Raw genomic sequence first — 20,879 nt, 5'->3', positions numbered from 1 at the left:
TGAGAGTCTTTAGGTGCCTTTTACTGAGGAGTGGCTTCCATCTGGCCACTCTACCATAAAGGCCTGATTGGTGGAGTGCTGCAGAGATGGTTGTCCTTCTGGTATGTTCTCCCATCTCCACAGAGTACCTGGTCAGAGTGCCCATCAGTTTCTTGGTCACCTCCCTGACCAAGGCCCTTCTCACCCGATTGCTCAGTTTGGCTGGGTGGCCAGCTCTTCTAGGAAGTCTTGGTGGTTATTCTTCCATTTAAGAATGCTGGAGGCCACTGTGTTCTTCCAATGCTTCAGAAATGTTTTGGTACCCTTCCCTAAATCTGTACAAAATCCTTTCTCGGAGCTCTACGGACAATTCCTTCGACCTCATGACTTGGTTTTTGCTCTGACATGCACTGTCAATATAGACAGATGTTTCTTTCTAAATCATGTCCAATCAATTGAATTTACCACAGGTGGACGATGATCAATTGAAAACAGGTTTGCACCTGATCTCAATAGCAAAGGTTCTGAATACTCATGTAAATAAGGCATTTAATAATTTTTTAGCAAAAATGTCTAAACCTGTTTTTGCTTTAGTATTGTGTGTAGATTGATGAAAAAAATGTATATAATACAATTTAGAATAAGGCCGTAATGTAATGTGGAATAAGTGAAGGGGTCTGAATACTTTCTGAATGCACTGTACATCTGTAGTCATACTCATCTCGTATTCCACAGAATATTAAACTCAATTACATGAAGTACATTTTTCTAACACTGACATTGAGGAATATCAACACACCGACAAACTGTTGATTTTGGAAGTAACTGTGCCTTTAAAGAAGAGCATCGTTGTCTACTCAACTCACGCTGTGCCGTTGCCATGTGCCAAATGTAATATTTAAATGCGTAAATTAAGAGTCTGCCTGAGGTAAAACATTAAAGGGATAGTTTACTATCCTTTTAACAGACTCACCTGTGGCGTCACAGAGCATGCCTGTGTGATGACTCTTGCCCAGTCTGGTTGTGACCCCACAGTCATGGCAACCAGGTTGGGTGTGGCAACCCCCCGGAGGACTCTATAGAGCTGGGAGCGCAGCTTAGAGCAGTTACTCGAGGGAGAACTAAGAATTGACAAAAGAATGAGAGAGACACAGAAAATAATGAACTAAATGCGGCAAAGAGGTTCAGGAACTTTCTTTAAAGGGATATTTTGGTATTAAAGGGATAACTTTCTGTACCTTGAAAGAAGCTCATACTTGAGTAGTGTGACTATGCAACTATGAGCTAATTTCGAAAAGCAAGACGATTAACAAATACGTGTGTTTCAAGTTGCCACAACAACAGATGCGATTGTAACTGATGTACAGTCAGTCGGGTCCAAAATTACCAGTACCCTTGATAAAGATGAACAAAAAAAGACAGCAATAATTTTGGACCAGACTGCATAGAAAACTACAAATGGAAAAGCCAGGTGGACAGGGCACTGTCACTAAGGGATGAGCATGATGGATGGGTAGTGTAGTCTCACCTGAAGGTACAGCCTGTGATGGTGTTGTGAGTGAAAAGGATGGGCATGCGGCTGCTGGGGTTAATAGAGCACTCTCCCCCCAGTGACACACCCAGAAGAGTTAGCTGACCCTGAGTCAAAGAACAGGAAATCTCAGTATATTGGCACTACGCCTCACCCAGTTTAAACCAGTGCAGTGTAGTATAAGAATGGAAAAGTAAATATAGCTGCAAGCAGCAATGAAACGTGGCTATGAGCAGGCTTAAAGAGTTGCATGGAAGCATTATACGTCCTCCCTTCTAAAAAATCGAAACAAGTTCTATGCATGTTGAGGTGAAGTTAGGATTCTAGCCTATTGAGACAAATATTTGGGGAAAATAGAAAGTTATTTTCCAAAATGCATCATACGGGGATGATTTCCGCATTTTGATAGTTACAGATCTTTGAAACTTGAGTGCTGCCAAGCAAAACTGTGAATGTCAACAAAGGACGAATGAAACAAGTGTTGCGAGTGTTGTGGTTGCATGGGTGGACCTGACCCTTAGACGTCTTTATCACTGGCATAAATGCTCACAGTTTGAGATTCGCAACTGAATTACATGCCGTTTACATGTTTGAGATTAACACCTGCTTCAGCATACACCTTCCTACTACTGACCACAAAACCCTCAAATCAGTTTCAAGTTTAGTTATTAGGGTTTCATTCAGAACACAATATTTATTTTTTTAGAAAGGTTCAATTTTGTCCATTTGACGTTTATCATTGATTTTTTTTTAGCGACTGACATGGTGAAAATACTGTATATTTGGAGTTCCGAGTCAGATTTACAGCTCATGAGAAGATTAAGATTTTATTTAAAATCCAGGATTGTAAAAAATCCAACATGGCGGACCTCGTGATTCAAATTTGTTCCTTATGATGAGAAACACTGATATACCAAGCTTCGTGTTTATACGTCAAACAGGGAACTGGGCCTGAGCCTTAGAATGCTTATTACAACACCACCTATAGACCATATTGCCAAAGTATAATTGTTTTTACCCATCGTGCATTGCGATATTGAACAAGTGTGAAAGAATTATCAGAAGGGGAAAAAAATGCATCAAATGTTTTCTTGCAGCTTTGCTGCCAGCACCCCTAATAAGAACATTCAGTACATAGTGTCACGGTTGTGATTCTTTAAAGCAACTGTAGTGTAGGCCCATTGATTTCACTGATCTTCTGTGTCTTTTCTGAATAGTTTTTAAATTAAAACAAAGTCGCATACATGTCTCTGTATATCAACAAGTAATATGACAAACATTGGTTCTGCATGTCATGATGTGTGCTATTCCCAAAGGATACAGGTTGGACCGCGTCGCCAAACTGACCAATCACAGGAGTCCCCATTGTTAGTCCCACCACAGGGGTTGGTTCAGGAGTAGGAGGGGGCGTGGATAACTGAGAAATAGATTACTTTCAATTAAATTTGAATATTGAACCATAGCATTGATACAGTGCATTTGGAAAGTATTCAGACCCCTTCCCCACATTGATGAGGAAAACAATTTACACACAATAGCCCATAATGACAAAGTGAAAACAGGTTTCTAGAAATGTTTGCAAATGTATTAAAAATAAAAACATACCTTATTTAAGTATTCAGACTCTTTGCTATGAGACTTGAAATTGAGCTCCGGTGCATCCTGTTTCCATTGATCATCCTTGAGATGTTTCTACAACTTGGAGTCCACCTGTGGTAAATTCAATTGATTGGACATGATTTGGAAAAGCACACACCTGTCTAAACAAAAAAGGTCCCACAGTTGACAGTGCATGTCAGAGCAAAAACCCAGCAGAGGTCGAAGGAATTGTCCATCCAGCTCCAAGACACAATTGTGTCGAGGCACAGATCTGGGGAAGGGTACCAACACTTTTCTGCAGAATTGAACGCCCACAAGAACACAGTGGCCTCCATCATTCTTAAATGGAATTAGTTTGGAACCACCAAGACTCTTCCTAGAGCTGGCCTCCCAGCCAAACTGAGCAATCGGGGGAGTAGGGCCTTGGTCAGGGAGGTGACCAAGAACCCAATGGAACTCTGGAACTCATAGCAGAGTGGCCAGATGGAAGCCACTCGTCATTAAAAAGGCACCTAAAGGACTCGGACCATACAAAACAAGATCCTCTGGTCTGTTGAAACCAAGCTTGAACTCTTTGGCGTGAATGCCAAGCTTAACATCTGGAGGAAATCTGGCACCATCCCTCATCCCTACGGGGAAGCATGGTGGTGGCAGCATCAAGCCGGCGGGATGGTTTTTCAACGGCAGGGACTGGGAGACTAGTCAGCATCAAGGGAAAGATGAAAATCTGATCCAGAGTGCTCAGGAACTCAGACTGGGCGAAGGTTCACCTTCCAACAGGACAACGACCCTAAGCACACAGCAACAACAACACTGGAGTGGCTTCAGGAAAAGTCTCTGAATGTCCTTGAGTGGCCCAACCAGAGCCCAGACTTGAACCCGATCAAACATCTCTGGAGAGACCAGAAAATAGCTGTGCAGCGACTCTCCCCATCCAACCTGACAGAGATTAAAGGATCTGCAGAGAATAATGAGAAACTCCCCAAATACAGCTGTGCCAAACTTGTAGCGTCATACCCAAGAAGACTTGAGGCTGTAATCACTGTCTCAGGTGCTTCAACAAAGTACTGAGTAAAAGGCTGAATACTTACAGCACCATTCAAAAGTTGACACCTACTCATTCCAGGGTTTTTCTTTGAAATAGCATATGGAATCGTGTATTAACCAAATAAAAATATTTATATTTGAGATTCTTCAAAGTAGACACCCTTTTCCTTGATAACAGCTTTGCACACTCTTGGCAATTCTCTCAACCTGCTTCATGAGGTAAGTCACCTTTTGGAAATAATTTCATTAACAGGTGTGCCATATTGAAAGTTAATTGGTGGAATTCTTTCCTTCTTAACGCGTTTGAGCCAATCAGTTGTGTTGTGACAAGGTAGGGGTGGTATATAGAAGATAGCCCTATTTGGTAAAAGACCATATTACGGCAATAACAGCTCAAATAAGCAAAGAGAAACGACAGTCCATTACTTAAGACATGAAGGTCAGTCGATCTGGAAAATGTCAAACTTTGAAAGTTTCTTCAAGTGCAATCTCAAAAACCATTAAGCGCCATGATGAAGCTGACTCTCATAAGGACCGCCACAGGAAAGTAAGACCCAGAGTTACTTTTGCTGCAGAGGACAAGTTCATTAGAGTTAACTGCACCTCAAATTGCAACCCAAATAAATGCTTCAGAGTTCAAGTAAGACATCTCAACATCAACTGTTCAGAGGAGACTGAGTGAATCTGGCCTTCACGTTCGAATTGCTGCAAAGAAACCTCTACTAAAGAACACCAATACGAAGAAAAGACTTGCTTGGGCCAAGAAACACGCTCAATAGACATTAGACCGATGGAAATCTGTCCTTTGGTTTGATGAGTCAAAATGTGAGATTTTTGGTTCCAAAAAGTGATTTGCTGGTGCCATCCCATCTGGTTCACGCTTAGTGGGACAATAATTTGTTTTTGAACAAGACAATGATTGATCCAAAACACACCTCCAGGTTGTAAGGACTATTTGACCAAGAAGGAGAGTGATGAAGTGCAGATGACCTGGCCTCCACAATCACCCAACCTCAACCTAATTGAGATGGTTTGGGATGAGTTGGACTGCAGAGTGAAGGAAAAGCAGCTAACAAGTGCTCAGCATGTTTGGGAACTCCTTAAAGACTGTTGGAAAAGTATTCCTGGTGAAGCTGGTTGAGAGAATGCCAAGAGTGTGTAAAGCTGTCAAAGGCAGCTTTTTTTGGTATATACATGATTCCATATGACTTATTTCATAGTTTTGATGTCCTCACTGTTATTCTACAATGTAGAAAATAGTCCAAATAAAGAAAAACCCTTAAGTACGTGTCCAAACTTTTGACTGGTACTGTATGTAAATATATTTTTAAAAACCTGTTTTTGCTTTGTCATTATGGGGTTGTGGGTAGACTGAGGGGAAAAAAAACAATTTAAATCAAAACTTTAGAATAAGGCTGTAAGGTAACAAATGTGAAAAGGTCAAGGGGTCTGAATACTTTCCAAATGCACTGTAACAGGGTAGGTGTCAATTCCATTTCAATTTAGTCAATGCAGGAAGTAAACAGAAATTCCAAGATTGAATTGAAATGGAATTTACCAACTCTGAGACAGATATTTCCTGGATGCATAACTATAACCATCAGTTGTGTTTTCATGGTCATCACCCACATTCACTGTTAAAGGGCTACTTTGGCAATGATTTTGACAATCATTAGGTAGTTTTGTGGGCCAATGCTAACTAGCGTTAGCGCATGACTAGAAGTATATGGGTATCAGTTAGCGCAATAACTAGAAGCTAGCAGATACCCATAGACTTCCCGTCCTTGCACCAGCTAGTTAGCAGCTTCCTTCAAACTGCATGCAGACAAAAAAATTGTATCCACAAGTGCATCTGCCTCTGGCAAAGTAGATAAAGGGCCTCATTGCCAAAATCCCAAAGTATCCCTTTAAGTTTGTCAAAGTCCCGACATCAGCGTATAGCTACTCTGCAAAAGGGCTATTTGATGCGAGAATGCATGCACATTGCTGGAACATGTTTGTAAACCAAAAATTGCTCTATACACCATTGATTGAAAGCTTACCTGGAAACGGACAGTGTGCTTCTGCAAAATATTCGTATCTGAGTCAGTGTCTACCAAGACCATGTTTACTGTTGCCATAGCGATCTCCCCTATAATTGTGTACCATATAAGATAGTCCACCTGCATGTGGAAAAGAATGAGAAGATGTGAGCTAGGAAGATTAAATGGATATTCAGTCATTTTGTCAAAATATGTCTATTTTTAGACTTGATTGTTTAATCTCTAACCTTTGACACCACATTGAGACAGGAACCATTTTGTTCTCTCGGTTTAGGCCAACCATGGCCGACTACTGGAGTGACTGGGATCTAACAGAGGAAGAGAATGAGAGGTCAGTGTGTGCGGTCCAAATCTTTCCCCTTAGCCTCAAAGAATGCACTTCACTCCCTTCCCCAAAGTACAATGCCTAGTGAAAGGATTGCAGTCTTCAAGTCTTCAAAATGTTGCTGCTTTACATTTTTTTCCTACTGATCTCACAAACTACTCCACATTCCAAATGAATAGATGACATAATTGCATATACTTGGTGGAAGCACCATAGGCAGCCATTACAGCTGTTTTGTCAACATTTCTCAAGCTCAATACATTTGGTTGGAAATCTTCGATGGACAGCAATATTCAAACCTCAGATTTTCAAGCAAATTTAAGTCAGGACTGAGTGAGCCTGGACTATTCTGGTGTGTCTTTGGCTTTAAAATGTGTGTAATGTAAAAAATAACCTAACCCTGGGATAGTTTTTCAGAAGATCGAGACATGTTTCTCTAATCCTTTACCTGGGCTTTCCAGTCCATCCTGGTGAAAAGTATAACCATAACATGATGCTGCTGCCACAATACTTAAAAATAGAGAGTGGTTCACTGTGGTGTGTTGTATTAAATTTGACCCAAACCTGTAATTTTTAATTTAGGCCAAAAATTGTAATTTCTTTGCTGTGTTGTATTACTTAACAGCCATATAGCAAACCCAATGGATGATTTGGAGTGGATTGTTCTTTTTTTCACAATTGTGTGATATCCAAGTGGTAGTTAGTCTTGTCCCATCGCTGCAACTCGGGAGACGCGAAGGTCGAGAGCCATGCATTCTTCGAAACACGACCCTGCCATGCCGCACTGCTTCTTGACACACTGTTTGCTTAACCCGGAACCAGCCGAACCAATGTATCGGAGGAAACACCGTACAACTTGTGATCGGCCCAACCCTTCCCTAACCCGGGCGCTGGGTCAATTGTGCGTCGCTTCATGGGTCTCCCAGTCGCGGCCGGCTGCGACACAACCCGGGATCAGACCCGGATCTGTAGTGACGCCTGAAGCACTCAGGAGGCCCATGGAACAGATTTTCTTTTAACACAGGCTTCCTTATTTTAACATTTTCATACTGGCCAGTAATTTGGAGTTATTGCAATGTTGTTGGTCCTCTGTAATTTCAAGTTACTGTGGTGGCAGCATCATGTTATGGGTATGCTTGTCACTGGCAGGAACTGGGCAGTTTGTCAGGATCAAAAGGAATATAAAAAGTTAAGAGAAACTCGCCATAGTCTTCTGAAAACCCTGGGATAAAGTTATTTTTCAGTGGGACAATTACACTAATTGTAATGACAAAGACACACCCGAATGGCTTTCTGACAGGTGTTGAGTGTTCCTGAATGGTCCAGTTTTAGTCTTGACTAAAATCTGATTGAAAAACAGAGAAAAGGTTTGAATATTGTGGTCCATCAATGATTCCCAAACAATTTTACTGAGCTAGAGCAATTTTGACAAAAACAATGAATATAATGTACAGTGGGGCAAAAAAGTATTTAGTCAGCCACCAATTGTGCAAGTTCTCCCACTTAAAAAGACGAGAGGCCTGTAATTTATCATAGGTACACTTCAACTATGACAGACAAAATGAGAAAAAAAATCCAGAAAATCACATTGTAGGAGTTTTAATGAATTTATTTGCAAATTATGGTGGAAAATAAGTATTTGGTCAATAACAAAAGTGTATCTCAATACTTTGTTATATACCCTTTGTTGGCAATGACAGAGGTCAAACGTTTTCTGTAAGTCTTCACAAGGTTTTCACACACTGTTGCTGGTATTTTGGCCCATTCCTCCATGCAGATCTCCTCTAGAGCAGTGATGTTTTGGGGCTGTTGCTGGGCAACACAGACTTTCAACTCCCTCCAAAGATTTTCTATGGGGTTGAGATATGGAGACTGGCTCGGCCACTCCAGGACCTTGAAATGCTTCTTACGAAGCCACTCCTTCGTTGCCCGGGCGGTGTGTTTGGGATCATTGTCATGCTGAAAGACCCAGCCACGGTTCATCTTCAATGCCCTTGCTGATGGAAGGAGGTTCACTCAAAATCTCACGAAACATGGCCCCATTCGTTCTTTCCTTTACACGGATCAGTTGTCCTGGTCCCTTTGCAGAAAAACAGCCCCAAAGCATGATGTTTCCACCCCCATGCTTCACAGTAGGTATGGTGTTCTTTGGATGCAACTCAGCCTTCTTTGTCCTCCAAACACGACGAGTTGAGTTTACCAAAAAGTTATATTTTGGTTTCATCTGACCATATGACATTCTCCCAATCTTCTTCTGGATCATCCAAATGATCTCTAGCAAACTTCAGAAGGGCCTGGACATGTACTGGCTTAAGCAGGGGGACACGTCTGGCACTGCAGGATTTGAGTCCCTGGCAGCGTAGTGTGTTACTGATGGTAGGCTTTGTTACTTTGGTCCCAGCTCTCTGCAGGTCATTCACTAGGTCCCCCCGTGTGGTTCTGGGATTTTTGCTCACCGTTCTTGTGATCATTTTGACCCCACGGGTGAGATCTTGCGTGGAGCCTCAGATCGAGGGAGATTATCAGTGGTCTTGTATGTCTTCCATTTCCTAATAATTGCTCCCACAGTTGATTTCTTCAAACCAAGCTGCTTACCTATTGCAGATTCAGTCTTCCCAGCCTGGTGCAGGTCTACAATTTTGTTTCTGGTGTCCTTTGACAGCTCTTTGGTCTTGGCCATAGTGGAGTTTGGAGTGTGACTGTTTGAGGTTGTGGACAGGTGTCTTTTATACTGATAACAAGTTCAAACAGGTGCCATTAATACAACGAGTGTATTAACGAGTGGAGGACAGAGGAGCCTCTTAAAGAAGTTACAGGTCTGTGAGAGCCAGAAATCTAGCTTGTTTGTAGGTGACCAAATACTTATTTTCCACCATAATTTGCAGATAAATTCATTAAAAAATTCTACATTGTGATTTTCTGGATTTCTAATTTTGTCTGTCTTAGTTGAAGTGTACCTATGATGAAAATTACAGGCCTCTAATCTTTTTAAGTGGGATAACTTGCACAATTGTTGGTTGACTACTTTTTTGCCCCACTGTATGTTGCCTTAAGAGTTGTGCAAAGTTGGTCTTATTAAAGTCTTATTAAAAATGATTCACATATAGATTTTCACTAGCAACTGTGTACTCATTCACCTTTCTCCCCGAAGAATGTACTCGTTCACTGCATATATTGAAAGCATGGAATTTGTGTAAGAAGAAAAGGTGGAACTGCTCTCCAGCTCCACACTCGCACCAATCCAATGCTTTGAAATCTGAGGGGAAGTGAATGAGTGCACTTCGGAAAGAGAATGGTGCCACAGAAAGTGAGTGCCATCCAACCCTGAGACAAGTCACATGTTTTTGCCCTCTAATGTGTGGTCAATCTTACCAAATTATCTGGTAAAATTTGAATACTCTCACGGACTGGAATCTGTAATGACAATTAGTTGTGGCAGAATGTGTTAACATTACTGGAATTTTCACAGTGAAAGATAAGGCAATATCAATGTGGCCAATTGCAACCAAGAAGCTGAACTTCTTACATAGTACTGTGTTATTGCTGGCTTTCTTAAAATTATATTAACACCTGCGTACTAAAATAAGGTTGATTGCAATGCAAAACCCACAAGAATAAACCAGTGATATAGCTGATCTCACGTTGTTACCAGACAGCTGTAACTTTTGGCATCTAGGTTCCCTATTCCCACCCCCAATGAAATAACGAAATGACAGGTGCATCGGAAACCGAAAGGCTTATGCATGTAAAATACTTATTTAGGTACAAGATTATAAAAAAGTAGTAGGCCTATATTTCACTCAAACATTTAATCGTAAAATAGAAAATTATAGCTTAATGTGCCATTTGAAATAACTTTGTTAGACTACATTTTAATTTGATAAAGATGACTCAATTATGATTGGCTTGATTTAGTTACACATTTTAAAATATGGACAGTGCAGGGATATTTTTACATTTTGTCTGAGAAATTAAGCTAATTGATTGCACCCAAATTGGTAATTTTAATTTATAGGATTCAGATATTAAAACTTCTTAGGGCTGCAATCCCGTTAATGGGATCGATATGACAGCCAGTGAAAGTGCAGGGCGCCAAATTCAAAACAGAAATCTCATAATTAACATTCCTCAAACAAACATGTATCTTATACCGTTTTAAAGGTAATCTTGTTGTTAATCCCACCACAGTGTCTGATTTCAAATAGGCTTTACAGCGAAAGCACCACAAACGATTATGTTAGGTCACCACAAATTCAGCCATTTTTCCAGCCAAAGAGAGGAGTCACAAAAAGCATAAAGAGAAAATGAATCACTAACCTTTGATCTTCATCAGATGGGACTTCATGTTACACAATACATGTATGTTTTGTTTGATAAAGTTCATATTTATATATAAAAAATCTCAATATACATTCACTAGTTCCAAAAACATCCGGTGATATTGCAGAGGGCCACATCATTTTACAGAAATACTCATTATAAATGTCGATTTAGACATGGAAATATTGATATACCTCTCCTTAACTTCATATGGCTGCAGGGGCAGTATTGAGTAGCTTGGATGAAAAGGTGCCCATTGTAAACGGCCAGCTCCTCAGTCTCAGTTGCTAATATATGGATATTATTATTAGTATTGGATAGAAAACACTAAAGTTTCCAAAACTGTCAAAATATTGTCTGAGTATAACAGAACTGACATTGCAGGCGAAACCCTGAGGAAAATCAAAATAGGAAGTGGCTTCTATGTTCCATAGCCATGTTCCATGTTCCATAGCCTCCCTTTGCTGGATTTAAAGGGATATGAACCAGATTCCTTTTCCTATCGCTTCCTCAAGGTGTCAACAGTCTTCAGACATAGTTTCAGGCTTTTATTTTGAAAAATGAGCCAGACCGATAACATCGCGTCAAGTGGTCACTTGAGTTTTGCTCACGCAACAGAGTTTGGATAGGTATTGCTTTTCCCTCTCCTACTGTGAAAGACATTTGCAGTTGATATATTATCGATTATATATTTTAAAAACCTGAGGATTGATTATAAAAAACGTTTGACATGTTTCTGTGGACATTATGGAAACTATTTGGAATTTTCGTCTGCGTTGTCGTGACCGCTCTTTCCTATGGATTTCTGAACATAACGTGACAAACAAACGGTATTTTGGATATAAAAATAATCTTTATGGATCAAAAGGAACATTTGTTGTGTAACTGGGAGTCTCGTGAGTGACACAAACAACAACAGAGTTACACAAGGAATAAACAACTCCAGTCAATAACACAATAGAAAAAAATCTATATACAGTGTGTGCAAATGAGGTAAGATTAGGGAGGTAAGGCAATAAATAGGCCATAGTGGCGAAGTAATTACTATTTAGCAATTAAACACTGGAGTGATAGATGTGCAGAAGATGAATGTGCAAGTAGAGATACTGGGGTGCAAAGGAGCCAAAAAATATGGGTATGAGGTAGTTGGATGGGATATGTACAGGTGCAATGATCTGTGAGCTGCTCTGACAGCTGATGCTTAAAGTTAGTGAGGGAGATATGAGTCTCCAGCCTCAGTGATTTTTTGAATTTGTTCCAGTCATTGGCAGCAGAGAACTATAAGGAAAGGCGGCCAAAGGAGGAATAGGCTTTGGGGGTGACCAATGAAATATACCTGCTGGAGTGCATGCTACAGGTGGGTGCTGCTATGGTGACCAGTGAGCTAAGATAAGGCGGGGCTTTACCTAGCAAAGACTGGTGACGAATATATGAAGCGAGGGCCAGCCAACGAGAGCATACAGGTCGCAGTGGTGGGTAGTTTATGGGGCTTTGGTGACAACACAGATGGCACTGTGATAGACTGCATCCAATTTGCTGAGTAGAGTGTTGGAGGCTATTTTGTAAATGACATCGCCGAAGTCGAGGATCGGTAGGATGGTCAGTTTTATGAGGGTATGTTTGGCAGCATGAGTGAAGGATGCTTTGTTGCGAAATAGGAAGCCAATCCTAGACTTCATTTTGGATTGGAGATGCTTAATATGAGTCTGGAAGGAGAGTTTACAGTCTAACCAGACACCTCGGTATTTGTCCACATATTCTAAGTCAGAACCGTCCAGAGTAGTGATGCTGGACGGGCAGCGATCGGTTGAAGCATGCATTTGAAGCATGCATTTAGTTTTACTTGCATTTAAGAGCAGTTGGATGCTAAGGAAGGAGAGTTGTATGGCATCGAAGCTCGTCTGGAGGTTAGTTAGCACAGTGTCCAAAGAAGAGCCAGAAGTATACAGAATGGTGTTGTCTGCGTAGAGGTGGATCAGAGAATCACCAGCAGCAAGAGCGACATCATTGACGTATACAGAGAAACGGGTCGGCCCGAGAACTTAACCCTGTGGCACCCACATCGACTGCCAGAGGTCCAGACAACAGGCCCTCCGATTTAACACACTGAACTCTGTCTGAGAAGTTGTTGGTGAACCAGGCAAGGCAGTCATTTGAGAAATCAAGGCTGTTGAGTCTGCCGATAAGAATGTGGTGATTGACAGAGTCGAAAGCCTTGGCCAGGTCGATGAATACGCTGCACAGTATTCTATTTTATCAATTGCGGTTATGATATAGTTTAGGACCTTGAGCATGGCTGAGGTGCACCCATGACCAGCTCGAAAACCCGATTGCATAGCGGAGAAGGTACGGTGGGATTCGAAATGATCAGTGATCTGTTTGTTAACTTGGCTTTTGAAGACCTTAAAGGCAGGGTAAGATAGACATATTTCTAACAGTTTGGGTCTAGAGTGTCTCCCCCTTTGAAGAGGGGGATGACCGCAGCAGCTTTCCAATCTTTGGAGATCTCAGACGATATGAAAGAAAGGGAGGATGAACAGGCTAGTAGAGGTTGCAGCAATTGCGGTGGATAATTTTAGAAAGAGAGGGACCAGATTGTCTAGCCCAGCTGATTTGTAGGGGTCCAGATTTTGCAACTCCCAGAAAATCACCTATCTGGATTTGGGTGAAGGAGAAAAGGGGGAGGCTTGGTCAAGTTGCTGTGGGGTGTGCAGGGCTGTTGATCGGGGTAGGGGTAGCCAGGTGGAAAGCATGGCCAGCCGTAGAAAAATGCTTATTGAAATTCTGAATTATCGTGGATTTATCGGTAGTGACAGTGTTTCCTAGCCTCAGTGCAGTGGGCAGCTGATAGGAGGTGCTCTTATTCTCCATGGACTTTAGTGTCCCAGAACTTTTTGGAGTTTGTGCTACAGGATGCAAATTTCTGTTTGAAAAAGCTAGCCTTCGCTTTCCTAACTGCCTGTGTATATTGGTTCCTAACTTCCCTGAAAATGACGGCCTAGGAACGGTGGGTTAACTGCCTCGTTCAGGAGCAGAACGAGAGATATTCACCTTGTCAGCTCGGGGGATTCATCCTTGCAACGTTACAGTTAACTAGTCCAACGCTCTAACCACCTGCCTCTCATTGCACTCCACGAGGAGACTGCCTGTTACGCGAATGCAGTAAGCCAAGGTAAGTTGCTAGCTAGCATTAAACTTATCTTATAAAAAAAATCAATCAATCATAATCACTAGTTAACTACACATGGTTGATGATATTACTAGTTTATCTAGCGTGTCCTGCGTTGCATATAATCGATGCGGTGCGTATCGTTGCTCCAATGTGTACCTAACCATGAACATCAATGCCTTTCTTAAAATCAATACACAGAAGTATATATTTTTAAACCTGCATATTTAGCTAAAATAAATCCAGGTTAGCAGGCAATATTAACCAGGTGAAATTGTGTCACTTCTCTTGCGTTCATTGCATGCAGTCAGTGTATATGCAACAGTTTGGGCCGCCTAATTTGCCAGAATGTTACGTAATTATGACATAACATTGAAGGTTGTGCAATGTACAGGAATATTTAGACTTATGGATGTCACCCGTTAGATAAAATAAGGAACGGTTCCGTATTTCACTGAAAGAATAAACGTCTTGTTTTCGAGATGATAGTTTCCGGATTCGACCATATTAATGACCTACGGCTTCTGTGTGTTATTATGTTATAACTAAGTCTATGATTTGATAGAGCAGTCTGACTGAGCGGTGGTAGGCAGCAGCAGGATTGTAAGCAATCATTCAAACAGCACTTTCGTGTGTTTTGCCAGCAGCTCTTCGTTGTGCGTCAAGCATTGCGCTGTTTATGACTTCAAGCCTATCAATTCCCAAGATTAGGCTGGTGTAACCGATGTGAAATGGCTAGCTAGTTAGCGCGGTGCGCGCTAATAGCGTTTCAAACGTCACTCGTTCTGAGACTTGGAGTGGTTGTTCCCCTTGCTCTGCAAGGGCCGCGGCTTTTGTGGAGCGATGAGTAACGCTGTTTCGAGGGTGGCTGTTGTCGATGTGTTTCTGGTTCGAGCCCAGGTAGGGGCGAGGAGAGGGACGGAAGCTATACTGTTACACTGGCAATACTAAAGTGCCTATAAGAACATCCAATAGTCAAATGGTATAGAGAGAAATAGTCCTATAATAACTACAACCTAAAACTTCTTACCTGTGAATATTGAAGACATGTTAAAAGAAACCACCAGCTTTCATATGTTCTGAGCAAGGAACTTTCTTCTCCAACACTTTGTTTTTGCATTATTTATTTGAGGCTAAATTGATTTTATTGATCTATTATATTAAGTTAAAATAAGTGTTCATTCAGCCCCCCCCCCCCCCCCCGGAGCAATGAAGTGGTGACGCAGGGTACCATACTGAACCAGAAATTACCTCTAAGTCTCACGCCGTAAGCTCGCAACTTTTAAAGGAGGAACCACTGTAGTATGAAGCTGCATCTTGGAGTATTGCTTCTCCATATTATGTCATTTATTCGTGAATCCCTCCATTCAAAGAAATGTGTAATTGAAGTCGATTGCATTATTTACCACGCAATTAATTCGCTTAATTTCTTAGGGATCAAATTATATTTCAACAAAATAATGTTTCAGGAATGCTAATTGTATGTTACTAACCACAGAAACGATTTCAGAACAATCTGAGATGATTGGTGTCGAAATAGTCTTTCTTGTGCTTTGAGGTGGAACGACCCTTGTACGGAATGATTGACAAATAGTTCCATCTACCCTTGGTCTGCTCAATAAGCAGGTTCAATAATACCCACCAGAGGGTGAAAATGTCTTCAAAGATTTTGAACTAAAAGTTTAACACTGACATCAGCTTTAGGGAGTGGTAATCAAGTGGCCAATAATGGTTGCAATTGAAATCAGTTATGTGGGTGATTGTATTGTGTATTGATCACTTAACGAGAGACTATCTTGTGTTAATATGGAAGCCAACAGTGGTTGCAATAGGCCCAAAATATTTATATTATAGAGATACTGTACACATGCATCCAAAACTTTAGCACACACATACTAACCTTGAACAGGCTGATGTCATGGAAGTAGGACTGTGCATTGAGACTGGGGTCTGTGGCACAGGATAGGGGAGTCAGTGTGCGGGTGCAAGAGAGAGAAATAGACCTCAGGAACCCTACAAGGGGAGACCAGAAATAGAAATATAGAACAATACAAAAAGTATTACTTGAGTGCTGGTCAAAACAAACATGAGCAACTCTTATTGGACAAGTCCTGGTAGACCATCCCAGTTTCAGTCAGTTTTCTTCCATTTGGTGCCAAATGAACAAGACCCCGGTCTTCCAAGACTATTAGCACCACCCAGCACTTCAGCCAACTGCAGCAGTGCGTAAGATTTATACTTTATTCAGAGTATAGGGACACGGTTCAGAAGGACAAAACTTTGGCCAACAGTCAGATAGAAATATGCTATTTAGAACAAAAATGTCTGACTGTTGAAGGAATCATGTCAACTCTATTCATGGCATGTCTATCTGCAAGGTTCAACAACATTTGGTTACTGAACAGGTGCCATCTTACTGGCAGGGTTACGGTCGACACAGGAAGACGTGGCGGCCCCTGGTGAAGGCTGTCGAAGGACCCCACGAATGGAGGAGCTGTTGAAATGGGACATGATTGTGTCATCAACCTGCGACAAAATAACAAGAGAGAAATTACTAGGCCTGTCTGAATGATTAAAATCGCTGGTTAAGATTATTATACAGACACCACATCTCAACATACCCTGTAGAAATCTTTGGTGTGGGTACTATAAGTTGCGGATCCCTTCCAAGAAAAGTGGTAGGAGGAGTCCAATGGTGTATTAGCAAGAGCTGGAAGGATCTGGGAAACTGTAGTATTATCTGTAGACAAGGAATGGATGGATCACCATCAGGAAAATGTTTTTGTTTTTGTGTGTGCGTGTGTGTTTACCCTCTTCTGGTCGAATGCAGACAAATTTGTTTGTGACAGTGACGCATGAAGGATCCACATTGACTCTGAATATCAACCAGCTCTCAATGCATTCACCATATCTGTAAAACAAACAATTCAATTGGTCAAATCAAATGTTCCTTGATGTGCTTTAGCAATACATAACAAAATAAATCACTTTACAGTGCATTCGGAAAGTATTCAGACTCCTTTACTTTTTCAACATTTTGTTACATTAGTCTTATTCTAAAATGGATTAAATTAAAACATTTCTCTACACACAATACCCCATAATGACAAAGTGAAAACAGGTTTAGATTTTTTGTAAATGTATTAAAAATAAACAGAAATACCTTAAGTATTCAGACCCTTAGCTATTGTAAGAATATTTAACGATAAATACACAACACAGAGGACTAAAGGTCAAGAGGGAATTAACCATCGATGGAAATAGTTGCTCTTCTGTAATAGGGAATTAATGATCAATAGAAATAGTTGTTTCTTTGTAATGGGGAACTGAAGATTAATGGGTCAGGGACACGGGAGGAATTTCAGTCGGACTCATAGCTACATGTGGCAAGTTCATTGGTCCGAATTGTCTATACATTGAGCCTCAAACATAATACTTGGTATTTGGCCATTGGCCCAATTTTACTGCAATGAATTCTAATTGGTCAACCACAGGCTAGGCTTGGGTATAACTACATCCTGTCTCCTTTTTTTCAGTGGAGAAACCATTGAGGACAGGGAAGAATAAACATCTACTTTCCAGCATAACTGATTTGTTCTCTTTGAATAAATAGATTTTGAACCCACTGATTTGCTTTGGGCTCTGTGTTATTGAAGAATGACATCAACAGCTAACACATGGTGCCGTGATCCGGATTAATTGGTCTTGACCAACAAGAAAAAAAACAAATCAACTGTGTGTTGATCCAGGGGAAAGATAAGTGGGTTGCGCGCAGCCCTCTTCGGGGTAGTCAGCTCTTAATCTCCATACTGCTAAGATATTGCTGTGTGAGTCTAGACCTATATCTAAAAGAACCAAATCAGGTTAAAATAAGTGTATGCATTGAGTGATACATATATGTGATGTATAGGGGTTCAAATCCTCTGTTAAAGCCCTAGCAGTTAAAATAAGCCACAATTGATTAAGGGTGTGAAACCTTGTTCCATAGAAGTGAGTTTCTAGTTGAGTAGCAATTTAAAGGTAATGTAAAGCTTTTGAAGTGAACTCACGTTTTAGGGGTATCCAGACCCTGTAGAAACAATGTGTTCTATAATATAGGAGGTTAGAGTCCTCAAGTGGTTGTAAAACTATAAATAGTTTTGAAGTTAATGTAATGCATTTTTTTTAAATGAGAGAACCACTCTGGAAAAGGGCAGGACAGCTGTTCTGGATGTGAACATGGAAAGTATAAAATTAACTGGCTAGTGATATGAAAAACCATTTCAAATTAGAGCGTAGGCAAGAAATATGTCATAGTTGACAAAGATGGAATCTTTCTGATATACAAAAAGCTTGGGGAGAAATATAATGTCTAACTTATTGACAAAGACACAATGGTCTTTAACTGTATTAGCCAAAGTAAGAAAACATGATAAATTCCTTTGTGATTCTCATGATAGGACATTGCAGAGAGAGAGAATTTGAGGGCTCTTGGTGAACAGAGACATTAAAAGCCGAAATTCAACAATTACAGGATGCAAGGGTGGAAAGGGCAGACTTGGCCCCTACCTGTGGGCTCTCTATTCCCTCAATCTACCCTCATGCTGAGTTGCGCAAGGCAGATCAGGTTTAAAGCATCTGGTCAGCACTTCCTGGCTTTGAGTCAACAGATTTTGACAGGGGTGACGAACGAGGTCTTAGGGACAGTAATCACACAAATCAGCATCTCCAAAACAGTTGGATGAATGGTCAAAGACTTTGAAGCATCCACGAAGCGTGTATATGAAGACGTGGGACCATTTAAAGCGATATAAGGAACTCCACAATCTACATCCTTATGATGGGTTACAGTTGTTCGCCTTTGTTTTGAACAACCATGAACATGGTGTACTTGAAGAAAAGGTTTATAGAGCTGTGGGTGATGAAGAGCAAGACGTGGCCGATGGATGGAGAGCCATTAATGTTTTCCTTAAGGGTCTGACCAATGCTGTGGGGATGTTTTTCAGCGGCAGGGACTGGGAGACTAGTCAGGATCGAGGCAAAGATGAACAGAGCAAAGTAGAGATCCTTGATGAAAACCTGCTCCAGAGCACTCAGGACCTCAGCATGGGCAAAGGTTCACCTTCCAACAGAACAACAACCCTAAGAGCACAGCGAAGACAACGCAGGAGTGGCTTTGGGACAAGTCTCTGGATGTCCTTGAGTGGCCCAGCCAGAGCCCGGACTTGAACCTGATCTAACATCTCTGGAGAGGCCTGAAAATAGTTGTGCAGCGACACTCCACATCCAACCTAACTGAGCTTGAGAGGATCTGCAGAGAAGAATGGGAGAAACTCCCCAAATACAGGTGTGTCAAGCTTGTTGTCATATCCAAGAAGACTCAAGGCTGTAATCACTGCCAAAGGTGCTTCAACAAAGTACTGAGTAAAGGGTCAGAATACTTATGGAAATTAGGTATCTACGTTTTTATTTTTCAAAAATTAACATTTCTAAAAACCTGTTTTTTCTTTGTCATTATGGGTATTGTGTGTAGATTGGTTAGGGGGGGAAAACAATTTAATCCATTTTAGAATAAGGCTGTAACGTAACAAAAAGTAGAAAAGGTGAAGGGGTCTGAATACTTTCCAAATGCACTGTACATCCCACCTTGACACCAATGTAGCGAACAGTGGCGGTGAACGCAGCGTCCCATGCGAGGATCGAACCTCGCAAAGGCAAATGCACAGGCGTATAAACTTACATGACTTCATCTAAACATCCATTGAAGACAGAGCTCAAGTCAGGGATGTCGCAGTCCACAATGTCACAGCAGCAGCCAATATCACAGAAGTCTGGGGTCAAATCACATAAACACACTACAAGACAGCAAAGGTTAATCTCAAAACTATTGTAGTGCACTAATGTATTTTTTCAATGACAATAGACAACCTACCTTTTGGAATCAGACTTGTTTTGGCAGTAGTTTCAACAGGAGGTGGGACAGTTTCAATGACTGGCTCGGTGGTGGCTTCAGATGATGGAGCCAGGTCCGTGGTTACCGTGGAAACACCATCTTGAGTGACAGTTTCAGCAGAAGCAGTTGCAAAAGTATCCAATGCAACAGTTGAAACGGTATACATCGGGTCAGTGGTACTGAAAGGCTCATAGGTTTTTAGACTGTTCGTTGTTATTGAAGACTCTGTGTTGACTCCTCCATCTGTGGCCGCATGGGTCACACGTGCAGAAAGTACAATAACTAGCTGCACTGCGCGATACAAATGGTATGTGGACATTTTTGTCTAACAGGTGTGAACTCTACCGGCTAACGTTAGCTAGATAAAAACATGGCTAACGTTAGCTAGATAAAAACATAGCTAACGTTAGCTAGCAACGCGATTTGGCTTGAATAGGTTGCAAAGCTACTTCTGCATCACGTTTGCTAGCACCGCAAAACAATAGCTAGCATAAACTAGGAAACGAGACAAACTACTCACATGTGATCTATGCACGAAAATCCAACACTATTGAAGACATGCTAACAAAATGTAGCTATAAAAAGCCTCACGTTGCCAAGGAAGCTCAAACCGCTTAGCTTACATCCGTTTCTTCTTCTTCTATGGTATTTTGGAGGTCCGCGAACAATCAGCTGCCTACTGTGTACGGCCAGTCGTGTATACCCGTAACGGACATTTTGGTGACCTTATTTGACCTTTTCTGCTGCTTTTGAGACATGGTTCGATCCCTCCTTGGGGAACTACTTGAGTAAATAAAACACTAAACAATACAGTAACTATTTGTCACTATGTATTATTATTCTAATATGTATTCATTGCAGAATTGTGTCAGTTATTAAGGATAAACCTTTAAACTGCACTCTTCCACCCCTTCCTCTCCATCTCTCTATTTTTC

General features: G+C 41.2%; 1 protein-coding gene across 3 annotated transcripts in view; it reads right to left on the bottom strand.

Annotated features, from left to right (window-relative positions):
- LOC110491774 (tectonic-3) overlaps positions 1-20,879 on the bottom strand; it is a 24,568-nt gene extending 3,689 nt beyond the window's left edge. Inside the window, exons 1-13 of one of the 3 annotated variants that reach the window (XR_016487207.1) lie at positions 19,924-20,879; positions 19,732-19,846; positions 16,823-16,923; positions 16,634-16,752; positions 16,430-16,538; positions 15,913-16,025; positions 9,896-9,937; positions 6,426-6,506; positions 6,199-6,318; positions 3,116-3,220; positions 2,832-2,927; positions 1,508-1,611; positions 953-1,100 (exon numbers count right to left, since the gene is read on the bottom strand). Coding sequence is in view for 2 of the 3 variants with exons in the window: in XM_021565511.3 (XP_021421186.1) it covers positions 953-1,100; positions 1,508-1,611; positions 2,832-2,927; positions 6,199-6,318; positions 6,426-6,506; positions 9,896-9,937; positions 15,913-16,025; positions 16,430-16,538; positions 16,634-16,752; positions 16,823-16,923; positions 19,732-19,846; positions 19,924-20,263 (1,488 nt within the window). In the remaining variant the exon portion in view is untranslated. The remainder of the gene's footprint in view (positions 1-952; positions 1,101-1,507; positions 1,612-2,831; positions 2,928-3,115; positions 3,221-6,198; positions 6,319-6,425; positions 6,507-9,895; positions 9,938-15,912; positions 16,026-16,429; positions 16,539-16,633; positions 16,753-16,822; positions 16,924-19,731; positions 19,847-19,923) is intronic. The other 2 variants (XM_090202485.1, XM_021565511.3) reach the window with 2 other exon arrangements.

Source organism: Oncorhynchus mykiss, chromosome 16 (assembly GCF_057628025.1).
Source record: "Oncorhynchus mykiss isolate SJ-2025 chromosome 16, ASM5762802v1, whole genome shotgun sequence".
Lineage (NCBI taxonomy): Eukaryota > Metazoa > Chordata > Actinopteri > Salmoniformes > Salmonidae > Oncorhynchus > Oncorhynchus mykiss.
The sequence above is the reverse complement of the archived record's forward strand: the minus strand, read 5'-3'. Positions and strand labels throughout refer to the sequence as shown.